This window comes from Ochotona curzoniae, unplaced genomic scaffold (genome assembly GCF_017591425.1).
Source record: "Ochotona curzoniae isolate NIBS_2020 unplaced genomic scaffold, NIBS_Ocur_1.0 scaffold_4683, whole genome shotgun sequence".
Lineage (NCBI taxonomy): Eukaryota > Metazoa > Chordata > Mammalia > Lagomorpha > Ochotonidae > Ochotona > Ochotona curzoniae.
Genome location: NW_024467121.1, coordinates 20,722,222 through 20,739,122, shown reverse-complemented (window position 1 = coordinate 20,739,122; position 16,901 = coordinate 20,722,222). Strand labels below are relative to the sequence as shown.

General features: G+C 54.8%; 1 protein-coding gene across 1 annotated transcript in view; it reads right to left on the bottom strand.

Moving 5' to 3' along the window:
* Nucleotides 1-16,901, bottom strand: part of COQ8A (coenzyme Q8A) — a 40,004-nt gene that overhangs the window by 5,491 nt on the left and 17,612 nt on the right. Inside the window, exons 2-6 of the mRNA XM_040967968.1 lie at nucleotides 15,131-15,315; nucleotides 12,176-12,589; nucleotides 11,807-11,873; nucleotides 2,508-2,582; nucleotides 195-317 (exon numbers count right to left, since the gene is read on the bottom strand). Coding sequence (XP_040823902.1) covers nucleotides 195-317; nucleotides 2,508-2,582; nucleotides 11,807-11,873; nucleotides 12,176-12,589; nucleotides 15,131-15,307 — 856 coding nt within the window. The 5' untranslated portion in view covers nucleotides 15,308-15,315. The remainder of the gene's footprint in view (nucleotides 1-194; nucleotides 318-2,507; nucleotides 2,583-11,806; nucleotides 11,874-12,175; nucleotides 12,590-15,130; nucleotides 15,316-16,901) is intronic.

Genomic DNA, 16,901 nt, shown 5'->3' with positions numbered 1-16,901 from the left:
TCAGGGCAAGGTTACTGAGCCACCCGGGGAGAAGCAAATCAAGTCGAATCAAAACGCAGTGCAGGCTCCGAGAACCAGTGCCTAGACACTGCCCGCTAGCCCCCTCCCACGCCCTGCCCATGGAGCTGTCGTACAGTAAGCTGCTGTGTCCCTGCCCACTGCTGCCCACTTGAACAGCCCCACCAGCCACTCACCCTGGATGCTCAGCATCTGGCCCAGCTTGAGCGCCGCTCCACGCACCTTGCACAGTGTGCTCACGATGCGCTCAGCATTGGCCTCTGAGAGGAAGGGGCTGGAGTCCAGCACGGCCTTCTTCCCTGTGGGCAGGAGGGGACACCACAGCACTCACTCAGGGGTCTGGGAGTGTCACCAAGACCCAGTACTAAGTTGCCCTGGTGGCCTCAGTTTCCTCCTGGACATGTAAAGGCCCAGGGATGCAACTGTAGCTCCACACCCCAGGGCCCTTCCCCAGAAGGTCTGTCAGGGCTGGCCAGACCTTACTCCAGCGTCTTCCTAAGGTGAGCACACAGGAGCTGACCTACAGCACAGCCTCTTCCTGCTATCAGTGCCTAGCAGCAGGGAGAAGCCAGCAAGAACACAGTCAGCTGGAGGTGGGCAGCCAGGCCTGGCTGGGGCTTGTCCTGACCAGGCCTCAGCCTGCCTCCACAGGAAATGCACTGCGTCCTCCAAGCGGCCACTTTCTGTAGCAGGAGCCCTGGCCTCAGGGAGCCCCAGAGGCCCTGGCACATGTGACCCAAAGGCTGCCATGACCTCTGTCCAGTCACCAGGGGTGACAGGTGCAGGGGAATGAGTCCTAGGAGCCAACAGCAGCAATGGGGCCCACTGTAGCTTCAAGGGCCCTGCCCCACTGTTGGATCAGCCCGCCCTCAAATCAAGCTTATCCTTCTCTAGGGTTGGATCCTGCAACCCCAGGTCTCTGCCTTTCCAGGGCACTCAGCACCACTCTTCCCTGGGTGCTGTCAATCTACTTAACCCAGAAGCCTGCATCAGCTTGCATTACCATAGGTCTGCCTGGGGTTTTAGTAAAGGGCCAGAAGAGGTGGCCGTGTCTGGCCTGGCCCCAGCTACCAAGGCAGGGTGTGCTGCCTGAGGTCCTGAGGTCGAGAGGCCTGAGCTGCAGCCTGCTGTCTGCAGACTCCTGGAGGAAGGACCAGGGTGGTAGGGGGCTTACTCCCAGGACTCCAGGCCAGCAGGATAGGGTCCAAGGGGGAACAGGGAGTGGATATGTTTTAGCTGGGAGGCAATGTAAGGCCCCTGCCCTGGGTGGCACTAGAGGGCCAGAGCCCAGCCAAGGCAGCCCTCAGCGTGCCTGCTGAAGCCCCAAGTCCCTGGTGAGAGGTGGAAGAGCAGAGGAATGCAGGGGTAAAGGCCATGGCCACAGGCAGCCCACTTCTAGTTCAAGGTCATCCAGAGACCTGGGGACAGTGCCTGCCCAGGCTGGGTCTTCCCGGCAGCCTCTCACCGTGCCCCAGGCAAGGATTCAGTCAGCTGGTCAGGGCTGGGCTGAGTCCTCCCAGGTGCCACGGAGCTGCAGAAGAGCTGGGGGTGCCGGGCCATCCTCAAGGCTAACGGCCCAGGAAGGCCCCTGTCCTCCCAGCCTCGAATCAGTGTCCTCAACAAGGGATACCAGGGGACCTTTCAGCCTGCCTGGCCTCCTTCCTGCCTGGGGTGAGGCTGGCAGGAGGCCAGCCAGCACGGGCAGGGATGTGCCAGGCAGAGCCTGGCTTCTCAGAGCCCCCAGCTTTGTCTCTCCAGGTTTCCACCTGGCCACTAAAAATACCCAGCCAAATCCTCTGTCCTCACTCAAGGATACACTGTATGCTGGAGCCCAGTCGCGACTGGCCTGTGGGGCAGTGCCCTGCTCACCAGGGGGAAGCAGTTTGTGAGCCAACAGGAGGCTCCCCCAGCAGCCTGGCCCAGGACCACGGTGTAGCCAGCGGTGCACATCAGTGTGCAGGGGTGGGAGATGGACCAAGGTGACACTCCCTGAAGGGCAGAGGTGCCGGGCCAGAGCCTGCGCTGCACTTGGGACAGCCTATCAGGCAGATGTGGCCTCTCTGTGCCCCATTAGAGTGAGCTTCTTGCCGCCCCACAGCCCCTCACCTGGAGCACCCTGGGGCAGGGACCGGACCAGCAGCCTTGCGGGAAAGAGGCGACTAGAACCCCGGCTACATGAATGCATGACCAGCAACCCTAACCCACAGCTGTCCACCCAGAGCAACATCACAGATAAGCATTGGGCCCACCCTGGGAGGTGCAGGAGCAGAAGGACCCTGCAGAGGTTCTGGCCTACTGAGGCACCTCTGGGGTACAGGGTGGCCAGGGGAGCCTGGCTTGCGAACCCCAGACCCTCTGAAACGGGTAAATCGCCTGCAAGAACAGCCTCCCAGCCCAGCAGGGCCTTGGATCCAGGGTGAGGGGTGCAGGGCACTGCTGGAGGCTGTCGGGTGAGGCCTCCCATGCCCCTCCCGGCCAAGGGCACTCACCTGTGGGATCCTCAGGACGCAGGCTCTTCTTGGCAACCTCAGCCAGGGCCCCGAAGCCCAGGCCCACCGCCAGACCTGCAGGGGAGCAGGAAGCACTGAGTACATGCACAGAACCAGCTAGGCTGCATGTAGGGACCATGGCCAACACACAGGGCTTTGGAAAGAGGGGAAAGGTGCAGAGCTGGGCTCTAGACGCTCCATGCACCCCTACCCACCCCACCACCACTCCCCCTGCTGATAATCCTCCAGGCTCGGGGCATTCGTGCTCCCCAAAGTAACAGACGCTGGGAAATACGGCGGAAAGGACACAGCAGCAACAAGAAGCTGGCCCAGGAATGGCCCGTGTGCCAAGGACAGCCACCGCTGCAACATCTTGTAGGGTTCTAGAGGTGCATGCCGTTCCTGGTGAACAAACAGCAATGTGAAGGAGCTGTTGGTGGAACGTGGAAGCTTTAGAAAAGTTGAAGATCAGGTGTTCCCCAGGCAAGGTCACGGGGACTAGGGGCCTCAGGACACAGTTCTCATGCTCTGCTCTCCCAGCTCTATGAGGCCCCGAGGCCCCACACCCTCTTCATGGCCCTGTCCACACACTTGCTGGATGAGCCCAGCTGCTTAGAGGAGCCCAGCCAGAAGGCAAAGCCTGCACAAGAAGCAAGGCCTCCCTAGAGTCCATCTCCCTGCAAGCCCCTCCCGGCCGGCTCCAGGTGACACACTGGGAGTAGACAGGAATGCGGGTGGGCAGGCAGGAGGCAGCACCACCGCCCAGGCCACAGGTGAGTCTGCATTGGGCACTCTGTTTCAGAGGCAAAGATACCTGCACCTGTTTCCATATTTTCTACAATAATTATGTATTTCTTCATCATGAAAACAATGAACATGTTGGGAAAAACAAAACCTTTTGAATAAATTTTAAAACCAAAATAAGATAAACTCAATTCAAAAAACCATTTTGGGCCTGGTATGGTAGCCTAGCAGCTAAAGTTCTTGCCCCGCAAGCACCAGGATCCCATATGGGCACCAGTTCTTATCCCAGTGGCTCCACTTCCCATTCAGCCTGGGAAAGCAGTCAAGGACAGTCCAAAGCCTTGGGACCCTGGACCTGTGTGGGAGACCCGGAAGAGCTCCTGGCTCCTGGCTTCAGATTGGCCCTTGGGGAGTGAATCAGTGCATAGAAGATCTTCCTGTCTCTCCTCCTCCGTGTTTATCTTTCCAATAAAAAAAAATCTATGAAAACAAAAATTATTTTGGTGGGCCTCTGTAACGGCATAGCAAGCTAATCCTTAGCCTACTAGTGCTGGCTACCCATATGGGCACCAGTTTGAGTCCCAGCTGCTTCACCCCTGAGCCAGCACCCTGCCTGCAGCCTGGGAAGGAAGTAAAGGATGCCCACGCCATTGGCTCCCTGCACCCAAATGGGAGACCCAGAAGAAGCTCCTGGCTGCTGGCTCCAGCTCGGGTCAGCTCCAGCCACTGAGGCCATCTGGGGAGAGAACCAACGGGTGGAGGATCTCTATTTCTCCTCTCTCTGTTAAATCTGCCTTTCAAAGTAAATAAACCTTTTTTTAAAAAAAAATTTCAGAGTATTATAGCAGTTGAGTTTCTGCTCAGTCTCTGTTGCAGCCATTTGGGGCATAAACCAGTCCGCCGCAGTGTGTGCCCACATACTACTTTTCAAATGAGACATTGTTGCAATATATTTTCCTGCCACTAGAGGGCAGTACAACTCCACATCACCAGCTGCTTAAGGCTGCAACAATTCACAGTGGAGCACTCCCAATAGGGCTGGACACATGACAGTGATACCAAAGTGTTTGCTATTGTTATTAATTCTATTCAGAATGGTTGCATCTGGGCCAAACCAAAGGAACCTAATGCAAATCCAACATAATCACACTTTAAGAAGTAGCCTGTGAGATAAACTAATAAAATACAAATCATATCATTTCTACCAGAAACCAACATAGGACTATTAAAGATGTCTTATGGGTTTGTGTGTGTGCACTAGGTCTTCAAACTCTGGTGTGTACTGAGTGCTCATGGCACACACATTCTGGACCAGCCTCACTTTAAATGCTCAGCATGGCTGCTGGTTCCTGGGGCATGGTACATCACGCTCTGGCAACCAGAGAGAAGCCAGTTGCCTAGCAACAGTGCATAGATGTGACAGCATCAAGGACATCCTGGCGTGATGCAACGGAAGTGAGTGGCAGGCCCCTTCAATGTCTTCTCTCCAACCACTCTCCTCCCCCAGGTCTGGCGGGCACTGGCCACGGGGATAGAAGCCAACCACTGGTTAAACTGTAACTCCTGCAGCCTGCCCACCTCCACCCCACGCAGCACACCATCTGACTCAGCACAGCAGGCACCCTTGCCACTACAATGGCATCCCTCTGCATCTCAACTCGTGCCTGCCTAGGTGCCACGTAATTCCCAGGTTGCAGCACCCCCAGCCAGGAGCAGACGGCCTCTGCTCCACCAGCAACCACAGAGCTGGAGGCACTGCCTGGGGACACATCCCCCTACCTCCCGGGTGATCTTCTGACCACCTTGCCCACTCATAATGGGTATTTGTGTGGAACAGCCCATGGTCATGCATGCATGCCTGTTCATTTTCTAACCTTTGGGAATAAAATTTGTTTTCGCTATGTGCACCTTACATGTGTCAGCGTTTAGCATGCTCATCCTGGAGCAAGACAAGAGCCTGGAGTTAAAATTAATACACCCCAAGCCCACACCACCCTGTTAGGCTGTCACATGGCTCCCTGGCATTTCCAGGTTCCTGGGCAGAGCCAGCTCTGAAGCAGCAAGCACCTGTTAAGAAGCAATCCCCACCCAAGGATCCCCAGAGGTGGCCTCCAGCTCCTTCTGGGGCCCTGCATGTCCCCTCAGGACCAGCCCAGCGCCAAGCTAGGTGCTACCAACTGCCAGGTAAACAGGCTGCCCACAGCGGGCAGCCAGCAACATGCCCTGGGGCTCCCGAGCTCACTGTTCCTGCTCCAGTGAACACAGAATCAACCCCGCTCACCCGCCTCCCAGCTGCTGACCCTGGCCTAATACAGTTCTTAGAATCCCAGCCAAGCCCTTCCTTCACCTAGACCCAGGGGGTATCTGGAAGTGATGCCAGGAAGACGAATCCCCAGGATTCCCCAGGCCTCGTGGGGACCCCCATCCTGAGGCCCAGGCTCACCCAACACCCATGCCATGTAAAATGCCCCACCTCAGCCACCACTCAACTGCATGCCTCTCCCCAACTCTGATCCTGGCTCTAAGCGACCCCCTGAGGCTGGCACTGTGACACAGCACAAAAAGCCACTGTTTTCAAAAACCAGCATTCCATGAGTGCTGGTTCAAGTTCCAGATGCTCCACTTCTTATCCAGCTGCTTGCTGACAGGCCTGGAAAAGCAGCCAAAGACATCCAAGTGTCAACCCCTGCCCTGTGGAAGACCCGGATGGAGCTCTTGGTTCCTGGCTTGGGCCAGGTCTAACCACAACCACTAACGGCAGAGTGAACCAGCAGATAACAGATCACTCTCTAATTCTGCCTAAACAAATAAATCTACCTGGCTTGGCACACCACACCCAAGAAAGTTCCTGACCATTCCCTCCCAGCCCAGGAAGCAGAACAGATGGCATGGCCAGCAGAAGCCAGGGCTGTGGGTCTCCTCAGGGTGACACGCTTAGGGCCCCTTCTTCCCTGACATCCGTGTAGAGATTATCAGAGGCAAGAAGGACCCTCTCTCCTTCTCCTGGGCCAGCAGGCCACCAGGATGAGCTGGGGCCATCTGCATGCCAGCACCTGCCCCGCCCACGGGTCATTCTATCCTCCTACTTGTCAATCACAAGAGCCCCTTCTCTCCTTCATCCGTGACCAGGAAGGAAGGCGCATGAAATTATGGATATTGAGTCCACTTGGAACTTGTGGAGGTGCCATGTCACGCCCAGTGGCTTTGCACTTGGAGACATTAGCCAGAGCTTAGAAAAGTGCCTAACAACTGGGTGAAGTTGGCCTCCCTCTCCCTGAAGAGTGTGGCTGCAGGAGTCAGACAATCTGCTTCTGTAATGTGTGTGTGTGTACACACACATGTCCGTTGTCACCTTTTGAGTAAAATTTGCCTTACATATGTTAGCACATAGAATTGTGTGTGTGCATGACAATAGCCTGTCCTCACAATCACCTTGAACAGTCACTGGGCTTCCAACCCAGACTGACACTAGAGGATAACAAGAACAAAACATAAGCCGCCCTCCCCAAGTGCCTAAGGGCGGAACAAGCAGGTGACCGTCCCCTCCTGGCCCTGGCTTTACCTGTTTACAGAGCAAGGCTCAAGGGCATTTCTGTGCAGCCGCAGGGGCGGGGATGCCCGAGTATCCAAGATCAACCTCCACGCCACCTCTGGCACTGACCGAGAGCCAGCACCTTCCCAGGTCCCACTTTTACCAACACATCCAGTAGCCCTTCTGCACTCAAAGGGCAACCAAGTCCACACAGAAAAGGCAGCAGGACAGGGCTCACCTTGTCTTATTATATCCTCCAACAGCCCCCAGCCCCAGTGGAGGAGAGGTTGGGGTGGGGAGGACAGGGGAATGAGGAAGGGGAGGCTGAAGGAGCAGTGGAGGAAGCGCACGCCTGCCTCCAGGCCTTGTTCCCACAGGTTCTCAGCATCTGCCCCTCGCTTCCCAGAAGGGGACCAGGGCGTGGGAAGAACTAACCCAGACATGCAGGCCCTCTGCAGAGAAGCCCAGTCGGGGTGGCCTCAGACCTGTCAGTAGGCTGGAGGCCTGGGCTCTAGACCAGTAAGCACCGCACCCTCCCTGGGCACCTGGACAGTTTCCTGACGTAGCGTCCTCAAAATGAGGCTCCGGCTCCTACACAGAGCTTCCAGGGAGGGTGGTGTTCAGGCAGGCTGAACGCTCTGGAGAGCCAAGACCCATGCCTGCATGCGTGCCAGGGGGGCAGAACTTCTCACAACCCCAGGATGCATCTCTTTCACGGCACTTCGAGGGGCTGGTGCTAAAGGAAAGGTGGAGTAGGTCAGCTGAGAGCTACTGGGATGGCCTTTCTGCACTTCCTGCCAACAGTGCCATGCCAGCTGGTCAAAGCACACTCAGGGCTGCCACAAGGCGTGTGAGCACTGTCCCCCAGGCCTGCCCTGCGGCCAGCCATGGGATCTCGGGGCATCACCACTGAGAGATGGCCGAAAGGGTCCCGGCAGGCCACAGCTGGGTCTCAGCCATGTCTGGAAGCAAGGACAGTGAATTTTTAACCAGACTGGATTATTCTTCAGTTTAGTATCCATTATCTTGGGAAGTTCTCCTTTGTGTTTCCACATTATCAGAGTATCCTTTTAAATAAGTAAAGATAAAGTATTGTTAACAGTTGGCAGCAGTTGTTTTAAATGTTCTTAACTCACCAAAAGTTTTAGGATTACACCTTTGTCCACCCTTCCAATGCTTGTGCTGCTTTTAATTTTTACCACAGGTAGATTTTGTAGTCAAGGAATGCAGGCAAACACAGAGCCCAGCATGAAGCATTATATCCTGCAAAAATAGCTTCTAGAAAGTATGACAAAGACATTTTCACACAAATTAAAACTGAATGAATGACTTACAACCTGCATTATAAGAAAAAAGGAAACTGGGGACAGCACAGTGGCATAGCATGCTAATCCTCTGTTCTGTGGCACTGGTGCCAGTTCGTGTCCTGGCTACTCCAGTTCCAATCTGTAAGATTTGCCTGTCGCCAGGGAAGGAACACACCAACCATGTATAGAAAAGAATTTAGATGGCCCCTATTCCAGGGAACTGGGGTCATGGGCTTCCCTTCCCTGTGTAGCAGAAAGATAGACGTGAAACAGGGAGCTACAGAAGAGGAGCCAGGAAGAGACATGCCGGGGAGTTTTAAACCCTTCTTGACACAGAAGCTGAAGCAGGTGGAGGGAGACACTGGTTTGAGTCAGTCACTGGTGCTGTAGTGCCCTGTTGCCTGTGGGGCACGCCAGAATTCCAAGGTCCCTTCCTGAGGCTGGGCTGGAAGCAGGTTCTGCCTTCCTCTGTTAACCATGGCAACCATCACAGTCCAGCTCCCTGCTTATGACTTGGCAGAGCAGTGGAGCATGACCCAAGTCCTTGGACCCCGGCACCTACAAGGGCGACCAGGAAGAAGCTCCTGGCTTCAAATTGGCTCAGTCTGGCTGTTACGGCCTTTGGATGAAAGACCTCTCCCTTTCTCTCCTTCTCTAAAATCTTTCTTTCAAATAAAAACTTTTAAAAAAGAAAAAAGGAAAAGTGTTAGGGAAAATGATACTGAATGTTATTATGGAAATACTGGGAAAAAGGAACAGAAAATGGGCAAATATGTGAGTCAACCTAAATTCTAAATTCACATGAGTTGTATGAAGAAATGGGATTTTAAGAGGGCTAACAAGTCAATATGTGTGCTATGAAGCATGAAGCAGTAAAACGCACAACCACATTAACAGAAGAGGAGGGGCCGCGGATCTGAAGGAGCCTCGAGGACTTCCGCACAATTGGGAATGTAGCAGAAATGATCACTCCCAATGTAACACCCCAAGAATGCAACCTCAGAGTTGTCACTGAAAGAACAATAGAGGAAACCAGACTTAAAAAGTAACAAACAATTCAAGTTTTGATGAACTCAAAAAAGACAGGAAAAATAGCACTTATGAGTTAAACAGTAACAAAAACTAGGACAGTAGATATAAGCTCCAATATATCAGCAGTTGCATTAAGTGTAAATGGGTTATTTATCAGTCTCTGCTTAAAATGCAAAAAAAAAAAAATTACATATGCTGTTCACAAAAGACAGACCTTACAGCCATAAAAAAAATTAAAGTGGATAAAAGGAGAGATATTATGCAAACATTAACCAAAAAAAAAAATCTGAAATACATCTAAAATAATATCAGAGAGGAAGGCTTTCACAGATTAAAAGCAGCACAAGAAAAAAAGAGGTCCGTCATAAGGATGTAAGAATCTAAATCTAGAGGAAATCAACATAACTTCCTGATATGTAAAGGACAAGACAGAAAATAAGTTTACCAAACAATTACTGAGTATCTAATCACAGTGATTAACAAACCAAACCAGACAGACTGATAGATCCAACAATGTCAGAATTTTTTCCTGAAAAATTTTTGATGTTTGGGCATTTACCAAAACATCAACATCTGGAGTTAATAGCAAGACTTTATTTTATAGAAGGAAAGAAACCAAAGCGGGATCCAGGCCACACAGGAAGCAGAGTTGGAATTACAATTACTATTATAATTACTATTACAATGATTGAAAACTCAGTTCTGACTCAAAACCCAGTACACAGTCCTTCCATTTCATTCTTCAACAGAATCCAAAATCTACTGATCACCCTGCCTTGATCAGTCACAACGACCCGTAGCCAACAACTGGCTGATGACCACCTTCACCTCATCCAAATGAGCCCCTGAAACTGGAAAGGCCTTCCACCTCCACCCAGGTGGGCACCTGCTGCGACACAGGTTTGTGTTCCTCCGGCACTCGGCCTCTCTGAGCTGTGCAGTAACGCCTTTCCCACACTGCCAGCATTAAACCTTTCTGCAGCCTGTGTCTACTCCAAAGCATCTCACCCCTGACGGCAGAGATGAAGAGAGGCTAGAGAACACAGGAGGGTGGTTACCTCAAACCATTTGGGCAGTGGTTCACCAGGAAGCCATGTATTACCATGACAACGAAGAACATTTATATAGTTTTTACACTGTTGAAACAAAACACACTTTTTGCAATAAGTGTTATTCTTGCTAACAATCTATGATATCAATTCTGATGTTTTCTATACAGCTCTACTTATCTTTTTGTGTGTGAGGGGGCGGGGGCAAATGTTGATCCTAACCCATTCAACCGATTTCCCACTTACTCTTGGTGAAGAAGGCCCAGAATTCACCTCTGGCACAGGAAAACACTGAACAGTATGTCATTTCTGACATGGCTCCTCTTTGCTGCCATCCTGCCACTTCCAGGCTTCAACATCATTTATCAACTGCTGGAGCCACCAGGTAAACAGCTCTGGTCACACCTGTGGGCTAAGCTCCAGCACCAGGAGCCCAAGCATGGCAGTGATCATAGGCGCAGGCAAAGACCTTCCTGCCAACACATGGGCTTTTCCTCCCTCCACCTGCCCACACTGTGTCCTCCGAAGAGCGCCCTCAACCCTCACTGTACGGAGCTACCCTTTCTAGCTCCTGCGTCTTCCTTAACCCAGAGGAGCTGACTGTCCTGCCTCATCAAGACTGTGGTGCTCCACCAGCGTCTAACTCACCAAACTTCCATTCCATTCTTCCCAAATAGATTGTATTGTTCACACTGCTCCACCTGCTCTAACGACCCACAGGAACGGAACACAGCGCTTCTAAACACCAAACCCCGTTCTAAACACCAAACTCAGATCCATGGACGAGGCTCACCATGGTCTACAGCAAGGGGAAGAGATCAGGTGTAAGGAAAATCGTTCCCACCCTCAAACTCATGGGGGACAGAAGAGTCCCTCCTTTATTTTAATAAGACAGGTTACCCAGCTAATAGCCATTGGGAAAAGCCTGCCACATCTTCAGGGGACTTTAGACCACTGGAGGCCACCAGGCCGGTGATTTTCAAACTTAGTTAATAAGCAGTAGATAAACAATATAAAGCCATAGAAGTAAATATAGCAGCTATAAACCTTCTGTACAAAAGTACACTGTGATTTACAGAAAAGGGGAGCTGGCCTCTTGGATAAAATGGCTACACAACTCCCCAAAGAAAATCATCAACGAAGCTCATGGCACTGCTGTATATGCAATCGACTTTCAGTCACTGCAGCTCAGGCCACCCCACTGGCTGTCATTCCACTGCTGAGCTGCATGCTGGCTCCAAACAGCTGTCTCCAAGGCACAACAGAAGCACCACCTAGGAGTCCCAGTGAGGAACCCCTGCCCACCCGGGGGCCTCCTTCCTGCGAAGGCTTCCAAAGAAGCTGACTACAGGACAGGCAGAAACAGCGGCCGAAGCTGTAACTCACAGCGAGGCAGCCACTGCTGCCTGGCCTCAGGGATCAGCTGAGGTCAAGCTGGAACCTAGTAACCGTGTCACCAGCCATGGAAAACGCTTCCCACCAGCCAACACCAGCAGTGGCCAATGCCCCACTGTTTCCCAAGTGCCCTCTCTGGGATCTCGCTGTGGCTCCAACCCGTTCCACCACCATGCAGGCCCCAGCGGTTGGTCAGGGCTAGTGTCTCAGGACTGGCTCAGGGGCACATGGCCACCTTACCTCCAAAGTTGGCCAGCCGCCCAAGGCGTGTAACTGGCACCTTCCGCTCCCGAGACCGCTCGCTGAGCTGGAGGGGGAGAGAGAGAGACCTTGTAGAAGTAGCAAGCAGGGGGCAGGATCTGCCTTGCAATGGTCCTGCTGCACCCCCACCGTCCAGCAGCTGCCCAGGAGTAGCTCAGCCTGGCAGCCAATGTCTCCATTCCTGAGTACCCCAGGCCCCAGTAACCAGGGCAAATCCCCAACAGGGAAGCTAATGCCCACACCACTGTGAGTGGGGACCACCCCAGTGCCACTGTGAGCGGGGACCACCCCAGTGCCACTGTGAGCTGGGACCACCCCAGCGCCACTCTGGGGCCCTCCCACACGCACCATCTGCTTGTGGGGCTTGCTCTCGGGGCGATTCTTGGCCTGCCGGGCCTTCTCAATGTCCTCAGCTGTGAGACCCCCCATGGGGGACTGGTCCTGGTGGAAGAACCTTCGCTGGCTGCCCATGGCACAGAACGAGTCTCTGGAGTCTGCAAAGAGCCTGCCATTGACCTTGCCCAGTGGGGAAGTCGCCTGGCCCGGGAAGCCAGATTCCCTGAAGGGCCCACTGCCCACATAGGCAGGAGCCGGACCCTCACTGTGAACAGGATTCAAGGACGGAGCCAGTGGGTCGAGGGTGGAGGCCGCGGAGAAGTCTGTGGAGGTCCCTGCCACCTGTGGCCCCGCAAAGTGAAGCTCGCCTTCCAGGTCCTCGAAGCTCTCGGTGGTGGGTGCAGGTTCTTCAGGTGCGGCCTGGCCCTACCGAGTAAGGAGCCACAGTCAACAAGGGAGAGCAAGAGCCAGCCCAGCTCCCCTCCCTGCCCAACCGCCACCAGCCCGGCCTCACCAACCTCCCAGGGGTAATGTGATGCTATGCCCAAGGCCCCCTTCTCAGCTGGGAGCCTGGACAGACAGATCCACATGGCCACCATCCCCTGCCAGGGCCGGGTCAAGGGCACTCCACTCTCCGACAATAGGCCCTTCCCCCTGGGGCCAGGAAAGGGCTGTCAGGGCTTTGAAAGGCAACTTGAGACCAAGGATGAGGAGAGCCTTGAGTGGCTGATGCAGAGAACATGACTAGAGATCCCTGGCCAGGCCAGGCAGAGCCTCCCTGCAGACCGAAGTCCTGTCCGACAGCCCAGGGTGTGCAGGTAAGAGGCTTCTGTCTCGGAGGTGGTCACAGGCCTGCTTGTCCCTGGAAGCTCAGTGGCAGTATGCGGGAAACATAGGAAGCAAGGGATACAGGTATCTGTCTGTTTATCTATTTGGTAACAAACCCCAAGGCCTCAGTTCTTCCTGCTTTTCTATTGGAATGACCTTGATCTGCTTGTTCATCTGAAAATAGCACCAGATCTCCCTGCAGTCTTAGAGTTATGTGGGGCCAGGGTCAGGGACAGTGCCTGGGCAGGCTATTATTAGAACTGACCCACTGCTGGAGGGAAGCCAGTGGCCTGGATCCCCATGCAGCTGAAGTGGATTAACTCTGGAGGGTTGTGTGCAGTTGCAAACAGCCGGATCTCCTAAGCCCCTGCGTGCTCAGTTTTCTAAGCTATCAGACACACTCTCCTCGGGGAGGTCACAGACCTGCTGTCGCCGTCATCTCACCCAAAGGAGAGGAGGCCGATGGCTGCCGCAGCCAGCAAGGCCATGCACTAGCAAACTGCAGGGTGAGGGTTCAAAGCCAATGTTTACCCTCGGGCCAACAACAGCACATTTCTTGGAGTGGATATAAGTCATGTTTGGGTCCCCTGGGCACACCTCAGCCAGCCAGGGATGAGGCATGGGGCAGGGCCCTGGGAGCCACGTGCAGGCCTCTCCTTCTGCCTTATAAGTGCCACAACAGCTACCTGGCACTGTATCACTGATGGCACATGTGGTGGTGTGCCACATGTGGGCAATGAGGGGATCCCCCATGGGGCCTAGACGCTGTGAGAGTTCACGTGCCCACAACCCTGTGAGGATGGAGCCCACAAGGAGGAGGAAGTTCTGACCGCCTCAGCGTTTAGGGCACAGAGGGCAGCAAGACAGTCACTCTACCAACGCAGTTCCTCTGCAGTGGTGGATCATCACCCTCCAGCCTGCAGGGCATGCCAGGCCCACCCAAGGGGGAGCAGAGGGCTGGGGGAGGCCTTTTTGCTCACTTCTGGGTCAGCCCAGTAGGGAGGATGATCTCGTTTTCTGGGTGGCCCATAGGTCACTTGCTCACCAGAAACATCACCCACTACACAGCCCGGCCCCCAGCCCAGCCCCGGCAGGGCCTGCGGCAAGGACTCTGCTCTCTGCCTCTTACCACAGGTCTCACAGTAGACCTCCTGGTGTCAGCTCACATGGAACAGAGGGTCAGCACCTGGGCTGGGCCTGGCCAGGACAGCAGCCGGGAGGGGCTGAGAATCCCAAAGCTGCCAGCAACTGAGGCCTGCAGCTACAATGAGATGGGGCAGAACAGTGCCGTGATCTTGTCCAGGAGGCCAGCCAACCACAGACTAGGAGGCCGGAGGAGACAGGGTGGCCCCTGCCACGTACCGCCCAACCTGCACATTGCACACCCTCTTCATGCCCTCAGAACCTGCGTGCTCTGCAGCCGGTGGGGGTTAGCGTTGCGCGCATGTAGACCTGTGCCTATCACTGAAGAGTACAGGCTTCAGGACCTCACACAGAGGTAATCCCCTTCCCCAGGCAGTGCCAGAGGCCTCCGGCAACAGCCATAAGCCTGGGAGGGAGCAGGGCCCCAAGCCAGGCAGCTATCCAGAGACACTCAACCAAAGTAGAGGAACCCGACATTGGGCCCTGGCCTGGTGGTAAGACTGCCAGTTCAGGGGTGCTGACACAGGCTGCTCAGGCGGTCCCAAATCTAAGTGCTGAAACCTAGCCCCCCACAAGATGATATCAGGAGGTGGCAGCCCTCACACTCAGGACTCCTGTCTTTCTGGAAGAAGCCCCAGACACCTCCCCTGTCCTCACTGCCATGTTAGGACACAGAGAGAAGACAGCATCCGTGAGTCAGGAAATGCATCCTCGGCAGATAGCACTTCCTGGCGCCTTATTTTGGGACTGTCCAGCCTCCATAAACAGGAACAGCAGGTGTGTGACTGGGGCCTCCTTCCAGGTGACAGCAGCCAGGGCAGCGCACAGGGAGCCTGACCCCTCAGGAAGGATGGAGGGCACATCAGCTGCTGAGCTCTCCCCTCTGCCCAGGCAGCCAGGTGTCTGTCCTGCCTCCAATGCCTGTCTCCCTATGGTCTCCAAGTGCAGCTATGCTCACCAGCCCCCCTCCCACTGTCACAATGGGTCCCCCCTTACCTGTGCCATCCCCAAGACCATGCCAATTTGATCCGCGGTCGTGGACTGCAGGGCCCTGGCTGCCAAGATGAGCTCCCCGCCGAGGCCCAAGTGCTGGAGGTGGGTTTCCAAGGTCACCCAGGTCAGCTTGGCAAGGCCCTTGGCCAGCATGATGGCATCTCCCAACATGGCAGCCATCCTCCAGGCTGGAAGAGAAGGGGCTGAGTCAAGCAGGGACTCCGCACTTGCACAGAGCAGCTCCACACCCAACTCGAGCTGTCCACCGCTTCCATGCAGCTCTCCTCCTGCTCCAGGCCCAGAGGAAAGAAAAGGGCCCAGGCTCGAGGCAGACTCCAGACAGCTCCCAGGGTACTCAGCAACTGAGGGGGATTGGACACCACTTATCACTTTCCTACATCCTTACAAGCAGGCCTCATGACACCACACGGCATGTGAGGTTTAGGGAGGCCAGGGACCAAGAGAACACAGCATACCGCGGGGCGGAGGCCTCAGGGAGCGGGCTCTAGCCTCCTGGTCTTTCCTATGGACCAAAACCCAGCAGTGGCCAGGACCACCTTACTGCCAAACAGTTTCCTGCAGGTGCCGGGGGCTCGAGCCTCAGTGACTGCAGCTGCCTGTCCCTTCCTGGCTGCCTTTGCTCTGCCCTGTGAAGCCCTTGGCAGCTGCTCAGAGTGCAGGACAACCAGAGCCTGTCCTGCCAGCCTACTGTTCCCAGTGCCATGTGCTTCCATTCTGGCTCTCACCCCATGGTGCCTTCAATCTGAGAGGCCACAGGCAGCACACACACACACACACACACGGTGCCTTCAATCTGAGAGGCCACAGGCAGCACACGCACGCACATACATACACACACACACACACACACACACACGGTGCCTTCAATCTGAGAGGCCACAGGCAGCACACACACACACACACACACACACACACACACGGTGCCTTCAATCTGAGAGGCCACAGGCAGCACACGCACGCACATACATACACACACACACACACACGGTGCCTTCAATCTGAGAGGCCACAGGCAGCACACACACACACACACACACACACACACACACACACGGTGCCTTCAATCTGAGAGGCCACAGGCAGCGCGCGCACACACACACACACACACACACACACACACACACGGTGCCTTCAATCTGAGAGGTCACAGGCAGCACACGCACGCACATACATACACACACACACATCCCTCCCCCCCCCCAGCAGCGGCAATGCTGAGGAGGCTGTACCAGGGAGTGTCAAGGTGGGGCGACCTCCTGAACCCTGCCCTCCTCAGCTAACCACATGCCTCATACTGCCTTTTTTTCTGTTTGCCTGATTGCAGCATCAAGCATGCTTCCTGATGTAGGTCAGGGGCAGAGAGGTCAAAAACTGCCCCAATTGTCATTAACCACTAGCAGGGGCCAGGCACCAAAGGCTAAGATGGGGCCTGTGAACATTCTGGAGGCTGATGAAGAACACATGAAGGTTAAGGGTCAGCAGCTCCAGAGAGACAACCCAGGAGAACCCGGGCAAGGGCTGGGGCAGCTGGGCCAACAGAGAGGGCAGGGTCTGCTCTAAGCCCCAGAAACACTGGCTAAACACCAGAGGGCAGGGCGTTGTGTACAGTTTGGGCACCGAGATGAGCAAATACAAGCAGCCTGAGTGGGGTCTGGCCACACTCTGGATGCTGGCATGTCCAGTAGCAGGGATCTGATCATTTTGTCACACCAATGAGCAGAACAGATTGGGGAGGTCGCGTAAGAGTGCCAGT